At 37.4% G+C, this 22,971-nt stretch overlaps 1 protein-coding gene across 5 annotated transcripts; it reads right to left on the bottom strand.

The window, feature by feature from the left end:
* Nucleotides 1-2,343: 2,343 nt before the first annotated feature.
* Nucleotides 2,344-22,814, bottom strand: LOC104772562 (uncharacterized). Of its 5 annotated transcripts, XM_087504791.1 has the most exons (47): nucleotides 22,518-22,814; nucleotides 22,338-22,415; nucleotides 22,146-22,258; nucleotides 21,957-22,050; nucleotides 21,822-21,865; nucleotides 21,564-21,632; nucleotides 21,193-21,254; nucleotides 20,550-20,757; nucleotides 20,028-20,096; nucleotides 19,859-19,938; nucleotides 19,567-19,716; nucleotides 19,297-19,360; nucleotides 18,316-18,417; nucleotides 17,963-18,175; nucleotides 17,751-17,884; nucleotides 17,470-17,620; nucleotides 17,179-17,268; nucleotides 16,942-17,043; nucleotides 16,556-16,611; nucleotides 16,366-16,468; nucleotides 16,090-16,263; nucleotides 15,889-16,005; nucleotides 15,497-15,741; nucleotides 13,574-15,150; nucleotides 12,234-13,456; nucleotides 11,693-11,821; nucleotides 11,453-11,608; nucleotides 10,483-11,049; nucleotides 10,314-10,385; nucleotides 9,727-10,158; nucleotides 9,444-9,627; nucleotides 8,643-9,369; nucleotides 8,443-8,559; nucleotides 7,835-8,108; nucleotides 7,317-7,430; nucleotides 7,114-7,197; nucleotides 6,289-6,339; nucleotides 5,998-6,177; nucleotides 5,607-5,923; nucleotides 5,166-5,504; nucleotides 5,008-5,071; nucleotides 4,344-4,490; nucleotides 4,093-4,197; nucleotides 3,883-3,993; nucleotides 3,704-3,808; nucleotides 3,365-3,434; nucleotides 2,344-3,231 (listed from the first exon to the last, which is right to left on the bottom strand). In XM_087504791.1, the coding sequence occupies exons 1-47, from the start codon at nucleotides 22,612-22,614 to the stop codon at nucleotides 2,540-2,542; spliced, it is 10,452 nt and encodes a 3,483-aa protein (XP_087360917.1). In that variant the 5' UTR covers nucleotides 22,615-22,814; the 3' UTR covers nucleotides 2,344-2,539. The 5 variants fall into 5 exon arrangements, with proteins under 5 accessions (XP_087360917.1, XP_087360918.1, XP_087360919.1 ...); XM_087504792.1 differs by lacking the exons at nucleotides 21,564-21,632; nucleotides 21,822-21,865; nucleotides 21,957-22,050; ... (1 more) ...; nucleotides 22,338-22,415; nucleotides 22,518-22,814 and having other exon boundaries at nucleotides 21,198-21,241; XM_087504793.1 differs by lacking the exons at nucleotides 19,297-19,360; nucleotides 19,567-19,716; nucleotides 19,859-19,938; ... (7 more) ...; nucleotides 22,338-22,415; nucleotides 22,518-22,814 and having other exon boundaries at nucleotides 18,327-18,417.
* Nucleotides 22,815-22,971: the final 157 nt, after the last annotated feature.

Raw genomic sequence — 22,971 nt, forward strand, 5'->3', positions numbered from 1 at the left:
CTGAGTCTGAGTATCGTGCTATGCAGTATACTGTAAGAGAGATTTCCTGGTTGCTGAACTTGCTAAAAGAGTTTCAGGTAATTCAGTATAAACCTGTTGCTTTTTACTTTGACTCGACTGCAACAATACATATTGTGAATAACTCTATGTTTCACGAGAGGAGAAAACACATTGAGGTGGATTGTCACATTGTGTGTGACAGGATTGAGAGTGCTTTGATTAAAACTTTCCACATCACTACAGATCAACAATGGGCAGATGTATTTACTAAACCTCTTTATGCAGCTCAGTTTAGATCTCTCATTGGCAAGATGGCTCTTAAGTCTATCTACATGCCATCTTGAGGGGGAATAATAGAGTGAATTGGTTATCTAAGCAATGATTGAGTCTGTAAATATAATGGTTCGGTTCAATATAAACCAGATACATGATCTATCTTTAGTATAAATACAGAGTCAAAGTGTATTGTACTGTTACATTGAATAATACAGAAGAAGATATTTTCTAATTTGATATGTAACAAACTTTAATTTTCATCTATCACTCACTGTCCTTATTTGTCTTGTTCGGAATGTTGATTTGTGTGAGTGGGTTCACAGGTTGAGCTGAGATTTGGTCTGCCTTTTTCTACAGTCAGATATTGCTGCATGGTCGGGCTTGCTGCCAACCTTTAGCTTGCGTACCGGAGACGGCTGTTCTGGCTAGTCGGTTTTGATCTTTGGTGGTGATACGGCACAAATCTCTCTCGCAGCCGCCAACTATATATTGGCGGCCAAACCAACGCTTCCCCCCTATATATCCTGCTGCCAAGTCCGTGCCCAATCTGCTTGTTTTTCTCATTAGTGAAGACTCTTTAACAAACAAACAAAATATTATAAATAAATAAATAAAATTAACAAACAAACAAAAAACTCAGACATGTAAATGGGTTGCCTTGCCATGCATCGTTCATGCATTGCCATTTCCATTTAGCAAAATTCACTACTTTAACAAGAAAGTTGACCTCATGGTTCATGCATTGCCATCATTGCGATTCCAAGAAGAGTTTGAAAATCTCAATAAGTTTTGTAATTTCTATATATGGTTTTAAGGGGTAAACAAAAATTAGAAATCAATTAAGAAAAAAACAATTCAAATTTATCAAAATAACTATAATCATCAAGAAAAATAACCAAAGTTATAAAATCAAATTGAATTCATGAAAAGAAAAAGACAATTCTAAATACCAAAACACCAAAATGCACAAGTCAATAGTTCTTAACTTCCTAAAACATTAAATGACATCAAATTTTAAAGTTAGAATCATATAATCTATCTAAACTAACATATAAAAATTACAACTAATTTATCTTGTAATAGTGATTATAAAATTACTTATAAAACTTGTAAATTGATTCAATATATTGTTAGAGATATATATAACTTTGGATGGTTTCAGATATTTGTTCGGGTGTTCGGATATACCCAATCGGGTTCAGGTACCTAATTCATTAATTAAAAATATCCGATCGGATATTTTTAAAGTTTGGGTTCGGATTCGGATCGGATATTTTAAATCGGGTTCGGGTTAGATTTTCAGGTTCAGATATTTTGTCCAGTCCTAAATAGACAGAGATGAATGTGTAAAACGTAATACGTAACTATTATAAAGTTTCAATGGTTTTACGGGATGGAAAAAAGCAGAAAACCACAACCGAAGGTTGGACAATATATATACGATGAATTAATGGTAGGACTTCAAATCTTCTACGTACCTTTTGTTTTGTTATTTTTTCTGATATTTTTTTTTTTGCTGTCTTTACTTAAATTATATATTCCACATGTGAAAATTCATTGTAACATCCCTTCAAGACGCTATTAATTCTTACCGTCCTTATTAGTTGATCAAGTTTATAAGAGAGCTAACCATGTACTGTATGTCCGTATGTTAATTATATAAAATATGTGTTAACGATTAGTATCTTCTTTTGTCAAGTGACGGTGTTAACGATTAAAATATGTATAAACTGTATTCTTAAAGAACTCATAAAAATGGAGTAACTTTTAATCTTAGTTTTACGAGTAGTCAAAAGCATTTCAAGATTGCATTAAAGGTTAAAGGCTAAATACACAACTACTCCAAATAAGACACAATACAAGTACTTGTGGATCTTTTGATGTTCTAGCTTTGGAAGGCGTTTATACGGTTACACCTCAAAGAAAATAGAGTTGAGGTGGGAGCAGATTGGAGCTCAGAGAGCTCGAGAAGGCCCAGTGAGAGACCATGGATATATATACATCATGTGCAATTCCGGATGTCAACGCCAAGATGCATGATACAAGATGCTGTAAACAATTGCTCAATGGTAAACGATATGTTTTTTGTTTTTTTTCATACACCAAGAAATGTACCCACATTTATAATTTATCTAATTATTATAATAAATAACATATCCGACCACATATTCTAAAAACTACTTTCAAAAAACCCCTCATTAGTACACTGCCTAAGAAAGGTAAAGAATTTTGAATCTTGTATCCTATACACAACTCTATGTGTTCAACTAATGTTACTTCGACTTAAAACAAATCGACTGTGCCAGCTTCGGTTTTTCCCTGTTTCAATAGTCGATAGCAACACAGTCAACAAGTCCTCTGCTTCTTCCTCCGATGGAAGCTCTACGTTGGTCTGTAGAAGCGGCTGAGCTGAAGGATTGTTCCATCGTTTTCGTGCCGGGCTGCTCTTCTTTTGCTGGTCCTGTCTCCAGTTCCATACACCATCTGAATTGCTTCCTATGACGCGGACAACTCCACCGCTGCAATCTGTATGTATTACACTCTCCAAACCGATTTCCCTTTCGATATTCCATACCAAATCAATTGGAACTCCGAGAAATCCCGGTTTTCTGAAACCTACTAAGCTTGGGCTGCTTAGAACCAATACCAGTCTCCCTGTGATTACAATGAACGCTCCTTCTTGCTTCAGGGCCTTGCACTTCACTAATTTCTCTCCTTTGAACTTCAGGGAATCTCCAACCTCCATAAGTACTGCTGTCCCCACCGCTTCTTCCCATGAGTAAGGCCTGAGAGGTTGTTCCCTGCTCAGAGGCCTGGGAAGGCGAAGCCTATGTCTTTGGGATCTTATGTTATGAATCCTGCTTCGGTTTCTGATACTTTGTGCGGTTTTTCCGGTTACCTCAAGAATACTAGCCGTTGGCCTGGCCACAAGTCCAGTAATCCCCATGGCCACGCCTGAACCATATAGAGGCTCCCAGTTAACAGATGCGTAAAATTACAAAGCCAGAAACAAATGACAGCGTGTACACTAACATCAAATGTCTTGAATATCTATAAATGACTTGAGTGATGGTTCCCGCCTAATTACCTGAGATGACGCCTGGAAGACCATGTTTCTCAGCTCCTCGTATTGGTGATTGAAGGAGACCAGTAAGTCCCTGTGATTAACATGGCGACGGACTACTTTTAAGCAATGATGGCAGAAATTTTCATCTCATCTATAACCAATTAAAGAAAATTTGCAAGAAACAATGCAGTGTTCACTTTTCAGCTGTTGTTTTTTTTTTTCAGCACAAGCAAACTTAATTCTTCTTGCAAGTTCAAACTTCAAAGACATGGCGAGAAATCTGACAGAAGTTACTTTCAAGACTAAGTGAACACCAAATTAGAATATGAATCATGCTTCCAATGAAAGTGCAAAAAATACCTCAAACACTTCGCCTATAACTCCTTTGCTACGCGACCCTTCACCCAATTGCTGCTTCTCCATCCTTGCAACATCATGGTCATTGAATGTAAATGCAACAATACCCTGCAACATAATGGAAATTCTGTGAATATTTGGCATCTGCACCATAGAGTTTTAAGCAAAGAGAGGCATCGTACCTTGTGTGCAGCTTTACTAAATTGAGTGGCAGCATCACTTAAAGCATAAACAGTGCTACTCAAGAGACTTGTGGTTCCGTGAGCCATTCCTTGAATAATTCCTGCGGGGCTCTGTTCAAGTAATGCAGTTTTACATATATGCATAAAGTAACGAAACCAGACACATTACAGGAAAAACATTAAGCAACAAGAAATTATTTTAATCATAACCTTTGAGATACTCCTGCCGGGAGCTGACAGGAAATCTTTAATTCCAAATGCAACATTCCTCGCAAATCCCATGGGATTTCCAATAACACCAGCAGAGCCGAACACCTGTGTGTTATAATCAAGGGAAACTGGTGTTAGATTGCAGAAATACGTCCAGCGGGTATATATAGGATTCTATTTGAGTAGGATGATGCTCTTGTGAATAGTATGACTGCTACGGGAAATGAAAACAATATTTTCTTAGTTCTTACCTTGTAAATCTCATGAAGAATTTGACGGGTATAGTGCCCAACAAGGATCTCCTGAAATGATTCCCAACTAGTAATCTGATGAGCAATTGTCAATTGCTTGAGATGTATTCGAGCACCCTCAACATCGGCAAGAGCCATAAGACCTCTCTGAGATCAAATCATAATGATTTAGTTAGTTATAATATATACAACATCCTTCAATTTAGGATTAATACGGCGCTCTAAGATGCAATAATGAATAAATTATATATGATAATCCTTACAACCGGGTCCAAGGAGAGAAGAAAGTACAAAGTAAAAATGAGAAGTAAGATCAAAACTCTCTTCATTTCTGAAGAAAAGATGAACACGAAAAATAGTACGCGAGTATCAATAACCAAAGCAAAACCAGAAAACGGTTTGCTTTGGAGTCTCTAATCACCCCTAAATTCATAAAAGCTCCTAACTAAAGCATTGGTCAAAGTCATAATCTGTTCTCCTGTCAGGTAATCCCAGTGTTGAAAGAAAATATGGCAAAAATATGCTAAAATGGGTATTTGACCTAGAAAAGGAAGGAAGACTACTCAAAACCTTGCGTCACAAATCATTTATGCCTTGAATTTAAACTACTATAAAATTATGCAATATATCTAAGGATAGTTGCAAGGAAAGTGAAGGTACATACATGGATAAGGGACTCTCCTGAAGTAAGAATGCCATTCCTAAGCATCCAGGGAGCACTGCAGAAGCTGTCAATATTGTGACACAAAGGACCCATGTGAATCTACATGTAGATAGGTTACCAAAAGTATACTTATCCTGAAAAGAAAAGTTCTAGCTCACCTTAACGTAAACTGAATAGGGGCCAAGTCGAATGTTTCAACATAAATTTTTCTGTGTCTTCTAGCCAACAAGTGAATATGCTGCCAAGGAGCTCCTATTGGAACCACTATAGGTAGAGCTACAATGCTTCTCTGGATTTTGTTAAATACAGGGATGTTTCTTGCATGTGGAGTATCTTCCAAACTTATATCCTTCAAACCAGTGTCATAAATCAGAGGACGTAGTGTGGGATCTGAGAGCGGTAAGAGTCTAGCCTGAGAATTAGGAAGCACTGCTTTTACGAACTCCAACAAGGATAATAGTGTTTGTAGCTCGAGCTCAAGTACAAATTCACAAATCCTGCATTTGTTTAAAGAATACCGAGAGTTGGGAACAGAATGTATATAACTATAATATAATGCTGTGTAAAATACTAAGGAGAATGTTGACCATTCATTATACCTGATGTTTATGTATTCAAAAGAAACTAATGAAACATCTTTCTTCCGCCACTTTGATAGGCCAACGTAGACAGCATCACGGGTGTTACCCCTATCCTGCTGGAGAATTTCACTTAAAAGTATTGCTTTGTTATTCTTAATGGCCCAATCAGGAGGAATGCCTCTGTGGTCATGATTGAATGACAATATGACAGGATACGAAGAATTGTGAAGTGGGTTGTCTATCTGTAATGAAGAGATCTGAAAGGAAAGCTTCTGCTGATCTACACTCTGGCTTAAATCTAACACAACATTTGACGCACTAGCATAAACCAATTCCTGTGAGGAAGATTAAAGCGTTATAAAAATATTGTGATGTAATATAGACATACCTAATATTTTCAGATGGTTACCTGTGGATGAGAATTAACCAAAGATATACCAATGCTTGGCAGGACAAGCAAGAACTTTTCTGTGTAACGGATGATATTTTCAGTCTGAAGCTTTTGCTTTCCCTTCTCATAGAATCTGGAGTCAAACGTTTCCTTTATATCTTTCATGGTGTGAAAACCTGAATCTACAACACTGAAAACCTGGAAAGGGGAAAGAAAAAAATGAACAAGTCACATCCGCAACATAGAGAAAAGTAGTTGTGTACCAGAAAGTTAGCTAAGTTAAAGAAATTGGAATTGGAGAAATTATACCTTTGTAGCTCCTTCAGCACAGATTGATAGCAACAGTGTCCTTTCAGGTTTCTGAAGCAGGTCAATTAAAACAATTAAGAAGATAGGAATACCTGAGACTCACTGATACAGTGGCTACAGACAACTGATATAAGGATAAATCTCTTCCTCCAAGCGCACTTAGCATTTATTATGTTGAACTCATAAGAAAGTGTAAAAAGAAGGGAGAAGTGAATGAAATTGGTTGGTCTTATCAATGATATGCTTTATTTCATGTGATTAGCTCACAGCTGTTTTATTTTATTTTGTGAGTCATTAGTTCAGTATAGTGTAACTTTCAGTCTCACCACTCGTTCATTGCCTGATCCAATTTTACAAGGTCTAGCAACAGAAGATATTTACTTAGCCAGGACCCAGGACCCAGGACAATGACACTGACTTGAATTTTTTCATATGTACAAATTGAAAAAGCATCCATTCATATCATCCAGAGATGCATGCAACTAGATATTATAAAGATCAATCCACTCCACCTCATCATTCCCAGAAAGTCTATGCTGATCGAGTCCAGACTTAACTTGCAAAGGAAATTTTGGGGATACTCTACCTTAGGCTAAAAAAGATGACGATCTGACTCACTCAAATTCATGCGAATATCTTTCCCAATTTAGTCTAATGTGAAATTGGCTAGTATATCTTTTGTTCATAACTAATGCTCAAAAAAGCATGCTGGTGAAAAATTCCAAGATGATGCATAGTATATATGCGTCTAGCATGCAGGAACCACTCAACAAAAGCCATAATAACCAAAAATAAATACATAACAAAGTTGTTTGTGATATATACCTCAGAGGTGGAGCGCAAGTGCACTGCAATTGGTTGTTTTGTTATCTCAAATGCATAAGAGCCTATAACACGATCTCCAGGAACCTACATTCCTCAATAAGAAATAAAACCGTAAGAAAGGGAAAAGAAGAGAACAGCAGCAAAGAGAAACGCCAACAGAGATACAATGGGATGATTTGTTTTAAGCAGAAAAATCACCATACCTCAATGGTCAAACGATGTGGATAACAGGGTTCATCCCAAGCATATGGGCAGGATGTGTAAGGATGAACAATGGTATCAAAAGTTTCACATTTTTGTTGATAAACCCTCAGTCTCTATCATCCACAGAAAAAAAAATTAAAAAAATAAAAAAAAACCCATATTCAGTTCCTTGTAGGAGAGTAACTAAGGGTTTTAGAAAGCAAATTCCTCAAGGGATAACTCTGACATTTAGCCATGGTACCCCTTCCCTGAATATCTTTCTTTTTTTCCTTGGGTCCCAAAATTATATGCTACAGTAAAGACACAGCCAGCATAACTCACACAATGGATGCCAAAGAAAATTAAGTACAATTTACTCTGACAGATATTCGTATTACTCAATTTAATTTTCTGAATGCTTTGAAGTGTTCAGAATCTGCTACTAAATTGTAGAGTTGAACGACCTACAAACTGACTGGAAGTATAACTAAAAGTCTTTAGCTGGATTTACAGAACCATCAATTATAACATTACTGACCTCATTCGAGAAATTATCAATCCTGTAAGGCATATAGCCCATGTCGTCATCTGATAATAGAATAAAGTTTGTCCCGACATTTCCATGAACACTCCCTACAATCTTTTCATCTCCGCTTGACATATTGGCATTCTGAACTTCCACCCGCACCATGTTAAATGCTTTATTAACATAGTTCCAAATCTTCAGTTGAGTATCACCTAACTGATCTGGCAAGAAGCTGCCTGACCATTGCCATCCAGGCTCATTTAAACGGATTGAAACTAGCAACTCCCTGTTTATATGGAATAGTAAGTGGCATACTTTTATAAGTTTTTTAAATGCAACTTTCTCAATAAGTAAGATAAATATAGCGACAGCGTTGGTTTCCAAATAGAAAGTGAATTATTCAATAGGATCAATCACAGGAACAAGGGGAACCAGTTTTATCTTCAGACAACTTAACGGGGAAGGTGGACCAAAACAAAACAGATAACTGTGGGAAACCAACAAATTCAAGCGTAATCAGCTACTTAATACAAAAAATGGGTTGTATAGGATCATAAAAAGAAAACCACTTATTAATACAAAGAATGTGTTGTATATGACGTATATAGTAATGAACGAACCTCGTCGTATCTGTCCATTGTAGCTGAGAGTGCTGCCCAACAGCAAGATGGGAAACTAAATTAGTTCCCTTCTGCTTGTAACACAGGTTATGGCTGCATGAATTACAGATGATATATCTGCAACATAGGAATTTGTTAAGTGGATACATAGGGATAGTGGTTTAGGAGAATATAGAGCATTTAGTGAAACTATATATCACCTAGGTTGGAAAGTAATTGCTTGCGTTCTCCCTGCTAATGCACCACCAAGAATGGAACATGTAACAGATAATAAAGATGATTCACCAGGCGATGGTTGTGGGACAACTAAATTTGTTGAACCACTGGGTGGAACAAGAGGAAATGGAGCAGACCACAGAGGGTATAGGCTACTTGAATTATCTGACCCTGGCAGGTCCCTTTTGACTCGGATCATGGTGTCACTGGCCCTGGAAACAGGGCAAGGTGAATAAATGCATGCCTTTACTTTGCAAGATTCATTACCTTGGAAGCACACCTCTCTTAAACTTTTTGATGAAAGACTCCTCTTGCGAATAATTGCTGAGTCTTTTGGATGCGCTGCAAATGGGACTTGCCAAGTTGATTGAGTAGCATGCTTATCAAAAAATCTCTCAGTACCGGAAGCAGTAATGCTGCACTCCGATGAGGAAGGACTGGAAGGGGTATCCGCCATTGGAACTTTATCTAGCAAATCTTTCTCCGAGGTCAAAATGCCAAGACCAACTTTTCGAGTTTGAACAAAATGCTGCTCAATCAGGTTGTAGCAGGATGGAATTGTGCTGTAAGTCCCTTTAGGTTCATTGGTGCAGTCCGAAACAATCAGAGGAGTTCCAGTGCAGTTATACAATAGAAATGGGACAAAGATGAATACTTCCCGAGCCCCACAAGTTACATCCATCGTTTTCTCACACGATACATGAACGGAACCTATAAGATAATCAATATTAAAATTGTTTTTTTTAATGAATAGCAAATTTTAAACATAAAAAAATAAACCTTACCACCACCGAGGTGTGAATCAAAGGAAATAGTTTCTATCTGAGAGAATTTCCCTCCACTGAACTTGGCCACTGTGCTAAAACTTTCTGAGCGTGGGAACTTTAACGATGATGATCTATAGCCATCTAGTTTGAACTCAAGGACCAGATCATGTGAAGGATCAATATGCTGGAATGGCGTCTCCCCCTAAAACAATACATTTTTATGCCATATAAATAACACCATATTATAACATGATTCAACTCTATCTTCCAGAAGGAAATTGTATGGAAATATCTCTCAAACCTCATAAAGGGATGCAGTCTGAGTGATGCCACCACTTTCGATTGAAAGTGATATTGGTTCTGGAAGACAATTGCTCACAACAAATGGAGTACTTAAAGTCACTTGATGAATGAACCGCTCTCTTGATTGGTCAAGATCGTGCAACTGCTGACCAAAATTTCCATCTGGCGAATCATTAAGATAAAATGATGCCGGCAAGCTAGTGCTCTGAACAGATATGCAACAACGAAATGGTTCATGGCTAGGGTGACATGGATAACAAGCAAAAGATCGGCGAAATCCTATCCTGCTATCTTGAGAAAGAACTTTGGAGATGCTATGAGCTTCACTCCATAAATAAGAATCTCCGAGGGGACGCCACCGTAGCCGGCCAGACTTAGCCAAGTGTAGAGGCAGTGGAAATTCTTGACCAGGAAAAATAGGATCTAGGATCTGAAATAGAACGCAATAAGAATAAAAAAAAGATGGTGTTAAGAGCCACCAGGTAAGGAAACTAGAAAAGAAAAGAAAAATCTTAGTTTCCTTAAGTAGCACAGAAACAGTGTCTGGTACGGATAGAACGAACTGGCATATTAGAATTCAATAACCTTTGGGGAGATGCCAAACGGAATATCAAAGCGAAGTTCCAGTGGCATGGATGTGGAGTTCAAAATTATAACCTGAAAAGGAAAAGGTATATGCAGACTCAACAGTTATAAGAATTAACACATTAACACATATATATATATATATATATAGTAATGACATGATACATACAGTTGAGTATACTCGTATTAACTTGCTCTGCTGCTGCAATGAAACCTCGTACACAACAGGAACAACAAAGCTGCTTCCAGAACCAGATTTACTTCCTTTCTCAACATTATCACTGGAGTTTGATGTTTTGGAAAAATCAACCTCAAAACAGGAAAGGCCAATTCGATCCATTGAATGAGGAGGAGAAGCAAAAGATGTTCCATCAAGTTGAATCTTCATATAATGTTGTGTGGCATCACCAGATTCGCTGCTGAAACAACTAAACTGACTTCGGCGTCTATCAGGAATAAGTAGTGTGTCATTATTATCAACATAGATGGGAACAGAGGAACCAGGTTGCACAAAGTCCTGAGCCACTGGAGCTGACATATTTAGTACATTTGAATCATGTCCTTGGAAAACTAGGTACCCCAAAGGAAGAGAAGTTAAATTTTGAAGTACATATGGGGAATATCGTTCTGTCTTGGTACTTTTGGTGCAGTTAACTGACAATCCCTTATCGTCAGGAATCGCATCTGTTTCCATCAATTCCAAAGTGTTCGACATCTCAATTATCCTGAGAATACACTTCAACAGGGAAAGGACAAAATGAACATATGTGGAACTGAGGGTTTACAGATAATGAGTTTACAAAGCATTTTCGGATGATGATTGATAAGGAGTGAGCCAAACCAAGCCCACAAAGACCCTTGGGTAGAACTCAAAACAAAAGCTAGTTTTAGGGTTTTGTTGCCCTGAGGATTTTTAAAATTTTGATCTAGTTCCCTCCCATCCAATGTGGACTATTTGAATACCCAGAGATTTATCAATAATACAACTAGACAGAAAGTTGGAAGCTACTCATCCTATCTAAAAACTAGCAAGAAATTTGATTATAGGATTTAGCACCAAAACCACATCCATAAGCTGAGTAAAACTAACCAGTCCCTGCCAATATTAATAATAACTGAATAATTATATCTCAGCGTACCTCAAAAAGAGATTCTGTTAAGTTCACATTGAGCTGATTTGATGATGCAACAATTACTTCAGTGAGACCAGCATTGTTCAGCAAAGAATTTGCCTCAAATTTTCGGGATAATTTGAGATCAAAATTCCAGGGCTCAATAAAAGGCTCCCACAAGACCTTCAACATATATCCACGGGTGGTTATAAGCATACTACCAAAACAAAGAAAAAATGACAGCAGGATTATGTTTCTGCCTCGTACCTTGTGCATATTATTATAATTCACTTCAAGATCGCATGATACCAAACTCTCCATATTCTTTTCGGTCAGATTAGCTTGCAGGAGAAAGTTTCTCATAAGAACTTCAAGAAGCAGACCGCTACATCCCCACTGCATGAGATTAAAGAGACAAGAGAAGTCATCGGCAAAGTAGCTCAAAATTTTCAAGCTGACCTGTGGCATATACAGTGCAAAAGCTAATGATAGGTAACGAGCTCACAGACAATTATGAACCAAAACATGTTCTAGACAACAGAACGCAGACCAATATTTAAACCACCCAAAACTCACTCATCAAACTAAGCTTGTCAGTGAAGAAAAATTAAACTCGCCATCTCAAGCACTAACTACAAAGAAGTGCCATTAGATTTATAGGTAGACATGAACTGTTCACGGCACAACAGAAGTGGCAGCACAATAACAGTAATACACACATACACAGCAAAAATAAATACTTGTGAGGTCACTTCTGTGTGAAATAACATTGACAGAGATTATATCAGTATATAAAGCACAAGCATACCTTTCCATCTGAAATAAGAAGAGACACATCTCTTATCTGGACTTTTATATTCATGTTTCCTTGCGAATTTCGTGAAGATGGTGTCCCAGGTGAATCAAACGTAATTCCATGCCAGAAAGATAATACTTGATGAGATGCATGCATCTCCACATTTTCAGACAGTATCCCTACATCTATGTTCATGATCTTGTTTTGATCCATCTGAATATTTGTTTCTACAAGTAGCTGTGACGCCCCAAACAGAGAGCAAGACCGTACAGTATTAACCCCAGATATTGCAAGAATCCCACTGAGCTTTTCAACCTTATTGCTGAGTTTGATGTCTCTCCCACGAATAGAGAGTTCGCCGCTCCTACTACATGCTGTAAGCGTAACATATTTACAGTATCTCCCTTTAAAATAATTTGGGTGCTCTTCCTCAGATATCTCATGAATATCAGTTGCCATGAACCCTGGAAATTCTGTGTCGCTTGTGCAAAGAGGAAAATGGATTGTGACACCAATAATCTCTGATCTTGCGGTAAATGCCATAACATCACTAGAGTTCTCTGAAACCTCATTTTGAAGAACATTCAAAGCCCGATCAGTATTGTCACAAATATTCCTTACCACTTCAATAGGTTCATCAATATCCAAGTCTGAACCTTTTGACAAGATAGGGTCTTGACTACTGTCTTCCAGTTTCTGGGAATAAGATTTCAGAAGTTCAGTAACTTCAATCCAATCAAAAGAGTGTAACCAGATGTCCAGGGATGGAAGAGAAAAACAGAGACTATATTCATTTTCAGCTTGTTCCGTAAATCTAACTTTCAGTGCAGAAGGATCCCCATATGCATTGATGCATCTAGCTAACATGACTGAGCTCAGCAATGAATAAAGCCCAATTTCGAAAAATTGAACATCCAAGCTCATGGGGAAATTATTTTTAACTTCTCCAGAGCAAATAAATTTCATATCAGCTTGGAGCACTGGTTCGGATAGCAGTGTTCCAGGATCTATCCTTAATCGATGCAGTTTTGTCGTCAAAAGATTGACAAAAAATCTGAATTGTATTAAGCTTGTGGAAGGTTCAAGGGGTGCAACTAAAAGATCTTGCTTTAGACGCATCTTCGTATGAAGGAACTGAGGAACATCAGACACGAAAAGTTTTGATTCCTCAGCAACTAAAGAAAGCTGATCAACCACAACAAGAAATGCCTTGAACCCATCCAAAGCATCTGAATCTGCAAAGAAAATAGAAAAAAAATAACACATATAAGCATCACTTGAAATAAATAATCACTATACAAAAAGATGAGCGCTGAGGAGCAAAAGTTAACATGAAGGGTAACACCACCTACCATCCACAACAATTTCACAAACTTCAACTCTTGACATAACACATGCCAAATCACTTGACGGATTAAGATCACAAGGTAATCTAATCCAAGCATCAGCAATAATACTAGCAGCTAGCGTGATACTTCTGCACACGGCTTCCTTCTTGAATGTTGATATGCCATTTTCAGAAAGCAGCAATGATAGTGATAAGCCCCGCCCAAATATGTTTAAACAGTCGGCTCGCCCTTCTACTTGATTAAGCGGAATAACACATTCCTGTGGTATGTGCTGCACCACATTGCTCAAAGAACACTCTAGAATAAAGCTAATATATAACTGCCCAATTTCAGCTTTCAGTTGCTGGTGGTCATCATTCTCCACAGGAAGAATCAAACAGGAGTCCAGTATCTCAATTTTATAGGTAATGGCCAACTCAGAATGAACCTTGGTTAACTCAGTAGCTTGTGGCAACGACTGCAGGCCAGACTTTGAAGTCCAGTCAGGAAGAGAGAAGTAACCAATTATAATGGCCAGATATTCCGGAAGTAAAATGCAGCATGTGTGTTGAATACCTATGCTCACTTCAAGTTCAGAAATAGAAGGCTCCAAATCCCTCTTCCTTACGCGTAGGTTCAAGACTGGTGAGACATCTGTTAATGAATGTTTCCAAAGGAACCCGCCAGAATAGTTGGTGAACAAAGATGACTCCAGCATCAAGTCTTCAGCAGAGGCAACCAAATCGAAATGATCATCTGAAATGGTAAGCAAGTATCTGGATACCGGTAGTATAATAGTTCCAAAAACACTTGAAGTATCATGAAAATGCACATTGGCGTCGAAGACATGCAAATCAACTGTAAAGTGATTGGTCTGACCAAGACCCCTGGAGGACGTAAGCTCATCCAGAGGACAATCATGTTTAGGTTGAAAAGTACAGCTGTTACATTCGCATTTCAAACCTATTTCAGCCCCATCATTTCTATTCCTTACAATAAATAACTTCCTCCAGTCAGAAGTCGAATAACAAAGAGAACTTTCTAGACTACCAAGAGAACCCGAATTCTTAATGGTTACAAATGGATATGTGTCCAGAGGAATGCAGCCACAAGATCTACTTTCAATGAAGTTTGAGAACCCAAACCTTTGAAAATCAAACTGAGGGCCTTCTGTTGGAGCACTGGTATCTGTAGCAAGGCTAGGTGGATTTGTAGCAAGGCTAGGTGGATTTGTATCAGCAGACGAGATCTTATAGGAGGCTATCTTATCCAAAAAATTTGTCAGCAAACCAAATATGTATGGGTAGCAATGGAGTTCAGCGCCCCTCCAATAGATTGTATACTTCTTAAAAACAAAATTTTTACTTTGAGAAACCTTGCAATTTAAGCTGACAGCAGCCTCAGGAGTTGTTCCGTTGTCAATAATGTTGGTTTGATCGCTACTATGAGCATCCATCCCATGTCTATGGGAAGCGTACGGTTTGAGTAGATTACCTGATGAACATAAAATATGACTGTCAGCTGCATCTTTAGAGGAGCAAGCTGTCATTTCCAATTTTTTCGCACAGACTGACCACTCTTCAAATTTGGTACGTGAATACCTGAAAAATGACGGTTGTACAAGGGAACTTGTCAGGAACCCCCCGTGCTACAATATTTAACAATTAAGAACCAAGAGAAAAAAAATAATTGGATGGGCGTGGTTTTGAAAATGGCATTAGGAGATGAGTGATAGGCAGTGATGGTAAAACCAAATATGTATTATAAGAAGCATGTGAACATATCAACTGCTTGGTAAAACAAGCAGACATCAACGTGGTAGATCGAAATATACAACAACAAAAACGCTGCATTCATGCTTGTTTAATAGTTGAAGGTTAACTTTCCACTGATACTGTAAAAGAAAACACAAAATGAGCTCTTTTTACCGTAGCAACAATTACTTACCAGAGATCCAGCTGCTGTATAGAAAGAACAAGCACTGTGCTATTTTCTCCTTCATTTTCAAGATTGACGTGTAACCTGAAAAGTGCCAAGTTGGTTTTTGTGGAGAAGCGAAAGATGGGAGCAGGGGGAGGTGGGGCTTTTCGAGCTCCATGATCCTGAATATCAAGATATTCAATCACAGACATGACTCCTTTAAATATCGACGGAGAGAAATGGACATTGAACATAGGCAGAGTAGCTTCAACCTGAAAAGATATGGAATGGCAAACAATCAATTGCAATATGTGGTCAATGCCTATATAAAAGTACAAGCATTGGTACCACTGAACAAGGGAGTTATTCATTCATTCAGCTACACAGCTATTTCGGAACCTGAGATTAAATTCTAATACCTCCAACTGCTTCAAAGTTGACTCCTCCGGAATTATACAAGACGCAAACTTGATAAGTAAAGATGATATCTCCACAAGAGGAAGTTCTTGGAAAGGATGAATCTTCATGAGCTTCATCTGCACGAGATGCACATGTAAGAACATATATGATCGCTTAAACAACTTCAATCCAAAACAAAAAAACATATAAACATATCTTACCTCACTGTCGGAGATATTGATATCAATACGGTCATAGAGATCGTTGACTTGGAAAGCATCTAAGGCTGCAATGGAACTTTGTAAAGCATCCATCACATCAGACTGCAATTTTGGACTTGGGCTAAGAGAATCTGTGCTACTAGATGTGATAGAAAGAGATTCCAACACCAAAACCTGTACAAGGGAATGCATAGGAAGATAAAATAAATACCGCGAGAGATACAAATAACAGAATAAGAAAACACAGACAACCAAATATTTATATAAGCAAAATACCAGATTATAGCTTTCTGATTCACCCAATAGTCCAGGGAAACTTAAAGTAAGATCTTTTATGTCCAGGTCCCACTTAACTTTATTTCGGCTAGATAAAAGGTATCTACGAATCAAACCAAGACACACATAAGCATCACAATTAATTAGGATATAAATCTATGCCGAACATTATGATAGAGGAAACACTTACTCAGCTTTCGCCGCCAATCGCGTTTCACTTTCAAGGCCATTGAGTGACGATAAAACCTGAGCCACAAAAGCGAATTGGTACATGTTTTCCCGTGTGAGGTGAAAGAAAAAAAAATCTTGAACCTTCTTTCAGGAAATATCTCTTGAAACCATTTATATGGAAAATGCCACAAAATCAAATATGTGATCATTGTACAGGCAAATAAACAATGATTGCAGTGCTTTAGAGGAATCTAGTTCCCAGCAATGGATAGCAGAATCTGATAGACAAGTATGAGACACCAACAAGTATACGCAAAAAAAATTGAACATTTTCAGATTCAGGTATTCTACTCGAGAGCTACCAGAATATAATAAAGTTAGCAGTGTAGTGAAATAAGAGCTCACCCTTTCGTGTTGGAGTTTGAAGTATCTTGAACCCGAGAAAAAATTGCTGACAGCTAGAAAGAAGTCTACATCATAAGCAGCTTTAAGTGGTTGAAGGGTGACCTACAGAAACAAGATGCAAAAATCTATAACAAAGTCAATCCTAATAGTCAGCTACGAACAAAAGACCAAGACTCCTGAGAGGAGCAAACGTTGAGTTTGTCCAAAAAATGCTGATGCAAGGTGCAGTCAGTTCACCTTTAATGACAATGCAACATCATGATCCTTAAACAACTCCAACCGTGCTCCACATGAAGGTTTTTCTAGTGTATCACTCTGAGAAGAGACCTGCATGAAATAATTAAATTATTTTTTTCCTGAAACAAATGGAGGCGCACACAAATTGATTTTTATAAAAGAGACTATGGAGCATAAGCTACACCTAGATGGTTCATATCAACTTATTAAACAAGAGTAGTCTGATAATGTTCATGATTTCAGATATATTAACAATATAGCAAAGGTGTAACAGCATATTGGGACACAAACCCCTTTCATGGTTAGAATTTCTTTCCCATTGTGAGGATAGACCAGCCTTCCAGAAATAACAGATACAATCATGGCTGTAGAATCTTTCCAAGACTTGCATTCAACAATTGCCCCCAAGATGACCAACTCTGTAATAACTTGAGAAGAACTCCTGTGGAATAATTAAGGTAATAAGGAATGAAAAGACAAACTAGTTTACTGAAATTTTTTTACAAGTGAAGTAACTGAAATTTTTTACAACTGCAACATATAAGTGAAGTAACTGAATTTTTTTTACTTACCCACTTATATGTTGCAACGTAGCAGAAATTTTGCGTACGTCAAGTCGAACGGAGCATGTACAGATCTTACCAGTTGCACTTGTATTTTTAGAAGACAAAGAAAGAGGGTGAAACTTTGTTGCCTTGTGTATATCCTGCAGTTAATGAACAGTTATTAGAATGTTTTGACGAATTTTGACCTTGCACTGCCATTAAATGGTACTTATAACTACCTTGACAACTTCATCAGAAACAACACCAGAAAACTGACTAGAATCCTCTGTGCCTCCGGCACCAAGCATTCCCCGTGACAACCAGTTCAACCATCCACGCGACTTATTTGAAATAGAATCATCACTCTGTTCCTTTTCAGAGGCACTCTGTTCCTTTTCGGAGCCAGTGGCAGCAGTTGCTCCCATGTTTACTATCAATTCTGAACAAGCTTCCTGTATAATAAGATCGAAGGTAAAAGGACAGATAAAAAAATTACCATTGCTAGGACATCAACTTATGATAGATATCTAAAAAGCACTTGGTATCTCAGCCAAAATTAAAAATGCTACATCAGCAACCTAATATACCATACCTGCATCTCACCTTCCGCTGCGGACCTATAACTTAAGATATCATCAATATCAGACTTCTTCTCCACTTCTTCCAAACCCAAAAGGGTAGACTCATCGATTGACTGTATCCAGAGGCATAAAGCACAGCCATATTAGTAGAGGAGCAACTTGACAAGAAAAAATTCTGGTTTGAAAATGCTACAGAAGAAACAGGCATATTACAGCAACTCATCTTCAAGTTACGAAGGTTATGCGTTAGTTGGAAAAATATGTCCAGCGTAAAGCATCTTAGCAACATATGATGCAGATTAAGGCAAGGCAACGAGAAGTTTAGGGAAAAGAACAAATGTATTTCTTTCAATCAGCAATTTCAGAACAACTACATTGTTAGGATGATAAGCTCGTATAGAGTATTTCATTGATGTTAGAAGAAAATAAAATGTTTCTTCAATTTCTTTTCTTTGAAATGTATGATGAGGCTTAGACCAAATATTCTGCAAATTTTTACCTCTAATTCAAACAAGTTTAAAAGTTGCCTACATTGCTACAGCTACCTATGCAATAACCAGAATAACCATTCGTAAGGAGGCACGTGTCAAGATATAAGATTTTCAAAAAATGTCAGACATTATTAAAATATGCTTCTAAATCACCTTTTCTTTACCACTACGCGTTCTTAGAACACAACCAGATGATGAATCACCATATAATATGCTCCCTGATGGACTTATATGATGTGAAATGTGCTGCTAAAAATCACTTTACCACTACCCTTTTATATACATGTTACGGTAATTAGAGGACAAAACACATCGAAATGAAAAAACCACCTCCCTAATAATGTAAAATCACCTAACAGATAATGAGGCTTTCTATGTCACATTGAATCCAACAGGCTGTGTTAGGCAATTTCATGAAGTTAAACAAATAGGAGGACAAAGCAACATAATGAACAAACCCTGACACTTCTAATCAGATAAGGAGGAAAACAAAATCCTTGCCTGCTCTCTGCGAAGAAAATCTAGCTTTATCTTGTAAAAGTTAATATACCTCCTGCGCATTCTCCTGTATTTTTCCCAAAACAAAAAAAAAAAGTAAGCAGACTGGTTGAATATATTCCGGAATTTTTGTCTACTTATGCCATGAAACAGCAAGTTATTTGCGTGGAAATAAAGTAAGCAGAAATTTTAAGAGAACGAATAGTGTAATAGCTATGTGATTCAGTATCATCTAAATAAATTAAAGAAATGATGTGGAAAACGTAAACTTACATTCGTTGTTCAAGAAATCTCCATGAAGTTTTCCACAGTTTCTTCCGTACATCAGATAAAACTGATTTTTGGGCGTAGTGCCACCAAAGTTTCTGCCATCCTGGTGGTTTTCTAAACAAGGAAGTGGAGCAAGGACGATACCGCCCATACCTAAACCATTTCATATATTCTTAAAATCATTAGTTCTTCGAAACGTTCTGTAGTGAAAAACTAATGGAGCTAAATCTCAGGAGAGAAAAAAAAGTTTGAATGGAGGAAAAATTATTGCTACCCTAATGAAAGAAAGGCTTACCTCTCCCGCAATTGGCTAGTTTGCAAGTAATCTAACAGAATAAGAATCTGCTTCAACTGAAATTCATTCAGAGTCATGACCTGAAACGCCCAAGTGGAAGTTAGACTGAGTCATGAAATAGTAAATAAATATTAGCTCTGAATTCAGTTTAGCATTTCTGACAACTAACCACATCAGTCAACTCACAGCTGATAGAATACTGAGGTAGATCGTCATAAAGCTCTCCAGATCGATTGACCTATGCAAAGAAGTGTATCAGGAAAAATGGAGAATGCCAATTTACATACAGCACAAAAAAATGCACCCAAACAATAGCTGATGTATACAACAACGAGGTGCTTTCTGTATATATAGTGTATCAATGATCAGCTAGCTGTAAAAATCTTTTACCAAATACAACGTCTATATGGAGCTGATGGTGACAAATAAACGAATTCGCAAAAATGCAATGCAAAATTATTTCTTGTAACATTGACTGATAAAAATGTCACCAAAATTCCATCGGCCATGTGGGTAAATCGAGAAAGAGACTTGGTATATGAGATATACCATACCAATTTGAACATCTCATTTTTAACACTACCCTAAAGCTAAAGCAAGTATGCAGTGCCTTGAAGCAGCAACAAAGATTAGATGATAACGAAAGATGTTAAAAGACAGCAAAACAATGACACTGTTTTAGATTCATTACCAATAGCGTTGAGCGAACACGGACTGGCTTCAGTAAATAACCAAATCTATTACTTTGCAATCTCGACTGGCACCAGTTGTCAAAAACTCTTTTCTCATCAACACTTGGAAAGTCCATGTTTCCCTCATACATGTCGCAATATATTTCCAAACCTTCAATCTCCACAAGTTTATTCACTTGCCCCCCTCTCACCCTACCAACAGATGGCCTGGTATTCAACACAGACATCATGTCAAGATATTTCAGGATGCACATATATCCACCACAGGTCTTGTCTTAGCAACAATAGTTTAGCTTATGAAAGAAATAGGTATTAAGGAAATTTTGCAGTAAGAAGAGACGAAGTTGGGAGAAAGTTAGAGTGGGTATACTCTTTGCTGTCTCACAATGTAATTTAAAACACATGACCTTACCATAGAGTGAAGCATAGCTACAAGGAATCAAATACGAAAGTAGAATACACGTTTCAAGTGACATAGAAGAAACAAGGCAACTGGAAAGAATTTAAAGTGGGTATGCTTTCTGCTGTCTAATAATGTAATTCAAAACACATATCCTTAACATAGAATAAAGCGAAGCTAAGAATCAAACACAACGTAGAACAGATTTTTAAAATGCCAGAAAAGGTGCATAAAGAGATTACCCAACTGAGTTTTGATTCGTAACTGTCAAGCTTGAAAACCGCAATCCTAATACAACTTGAACCTGCGACAGCAGTTTAGTATTAAAACATATGAAAGTGGGAAAGTAGACAACACCAAATGATCATTCATATTATACTCTTTAACGAATCGCCAGAAAGACAGATAGTAATTTAGCATCACCATGCTCAAATACTTGAATTAATCTAAATAAGTACATATCCTTCATGATAAATGCTATGCTCTCACGAATAAACAAATAATATAGTAAGATTAACGATGTATATAAGTTCTCACAATTGCAATGGGAGAATAATAAAATACAAGCCTATATTCTAGAAAATTAATTAAACAAAACAAGCAGGAAACTTACTGATTCCGGTTGTGCATCGGAGTATAAGATGTGAAAGTTCCTGATGGACACTTGAATGCTATCAAGAATCTAAGCCATTAAAGACGGAAAGTTAACATAGTAGAAGAAAACAAGGACAATATTGATAACTCATCCACAACCACAACCAACATCCTCAAAACTTAAAATACAGCATCAGAACAAACATAATATGAAGAAAAAAATGTAAGATACTAAAACTAAAGGTAAGAAAAGGAGGCCTGCGGAACATAATTTCACCTTGGCAGCAATGTACGACATATAAGGATTCCCTGCTGGACTGTCTGGAAAAGAAAAAAATTAAGGATTGAACAAATGTTGTATAGGAACAATCTTAAAGATAAACTATGTAGGACATGAAGTATATTCGCTCACCGAAGACGCGCCTGGACAACTTTGCCAGTTCTGCAGCAGCAAGCTTAGCTTTCTTACCAGCAAACTCTCTTTTCTCAACAACATCTGAGCTCCACTGCAATACATATATAGATATATATATATATGGGTTTAGAGGCAAAAAAGTTGTTCTGTATATAAAGAAAAGGGCAGCTAGAATAAGGAAATCACCTCCTGATCATTACGTTGTGATGCACATACAAAGACATCTTCAAGCATAATAATGATAGGTTCCCAACCAAGCTTCTTCCATGGAATTTTAATGCTCAATTTCCCAACACGACCTAAATTAAACAATAAAATATATTTGATCCGAAGAAAACGAAATTGTAACTTCAATCAACTAACTAACTATATAATCACCTTGCTTGAGAGCAATTGGAAGCTGCAAATACTCAAACGCCTCAAGAATCAGTTCCACGTTCTCCAATAGAACTTCCTCTGCAGTTAAAAACCACGAAAATTGTAACCAATACAGTGAGATTGTGGTTGTTCGTTGATACGGAAACTTAGAAAAACGATGGAAAGAGTGAAGAAGAATACCATTCCATAGTGTGATCTTGAGCTGGTCTTTCTGAATGTCTTTGATGTAGCGACCTAAGTAACCTAACAAAAGCTTTTGCACAAGTCCTTCAAACATCTTTCAAATCGCTATTTCATTATCGAATGATTCGAAAAGCGATAACGGATTTTATTGTTCTCCGCCGGGAGAAGAAGAAGAAGAGAAAAGAGACGGTGGTCGGAGAAGAGTAAAGGAGTCGATGAAATCGTAGGGTTTTTCGTCGAAAGAGAGAGAGAGAGAGAATGAGAGACTTGTCTTCTCCAAGTCCCCAAACAAACGAGTTTTTTTTTTTTCGGTTTCGTGCTTTTCGTACCGAACCGGACCAGACCAAATGTTTATACATTTCGATTACGCTAACCGGCTAATATCTGATTTGGTTTATTTTCAACTTTTTTGTCAAGTTAATTTGGCTCTAATTGAAGAGATATGAAGTGT

The sequence above is a fragment of the Camelina sativa genome, chromosome 20 (assembly GCF_030686135.1).
Source record: "Camelina sativa cultivar CO46 ecotype springtype chromosome 20, ASM3068613v1".
NCBI classification, from domain to species: domain Eukaryota; kingdom Viridiplantae; phylum Streptophyta; class Magnoliopsida; order Brassicales; family Brassicaceae; genus Camelina; species Camelina sativa.

Excerpts from the sequence above, each read along its gene's own strand:
- LOC104772562 (XM_087504791.1), bottom strand. The coding sequence starts at position 22,614 with ATGTTTGAAGGACTTGTGCAAAAGCTTTTGTTAGGTTACTTAGGTCGC. Across the intron at positions 17,269-17,469 it reads AAATTCTAACCATGAAAGGG|GTCTCTTCTCAGAGTGATAC; the intron begins GTTTGTGTCCCA and ends TATTTCATGCAG. Across the intron at positions 7,431-7,834 it reads TTGATAATTTCTCGAATGAG|AGACTGAGGGTTTATCAACA; the intron begins GTCAGTAATGTT and ends TGTGGATGATAG.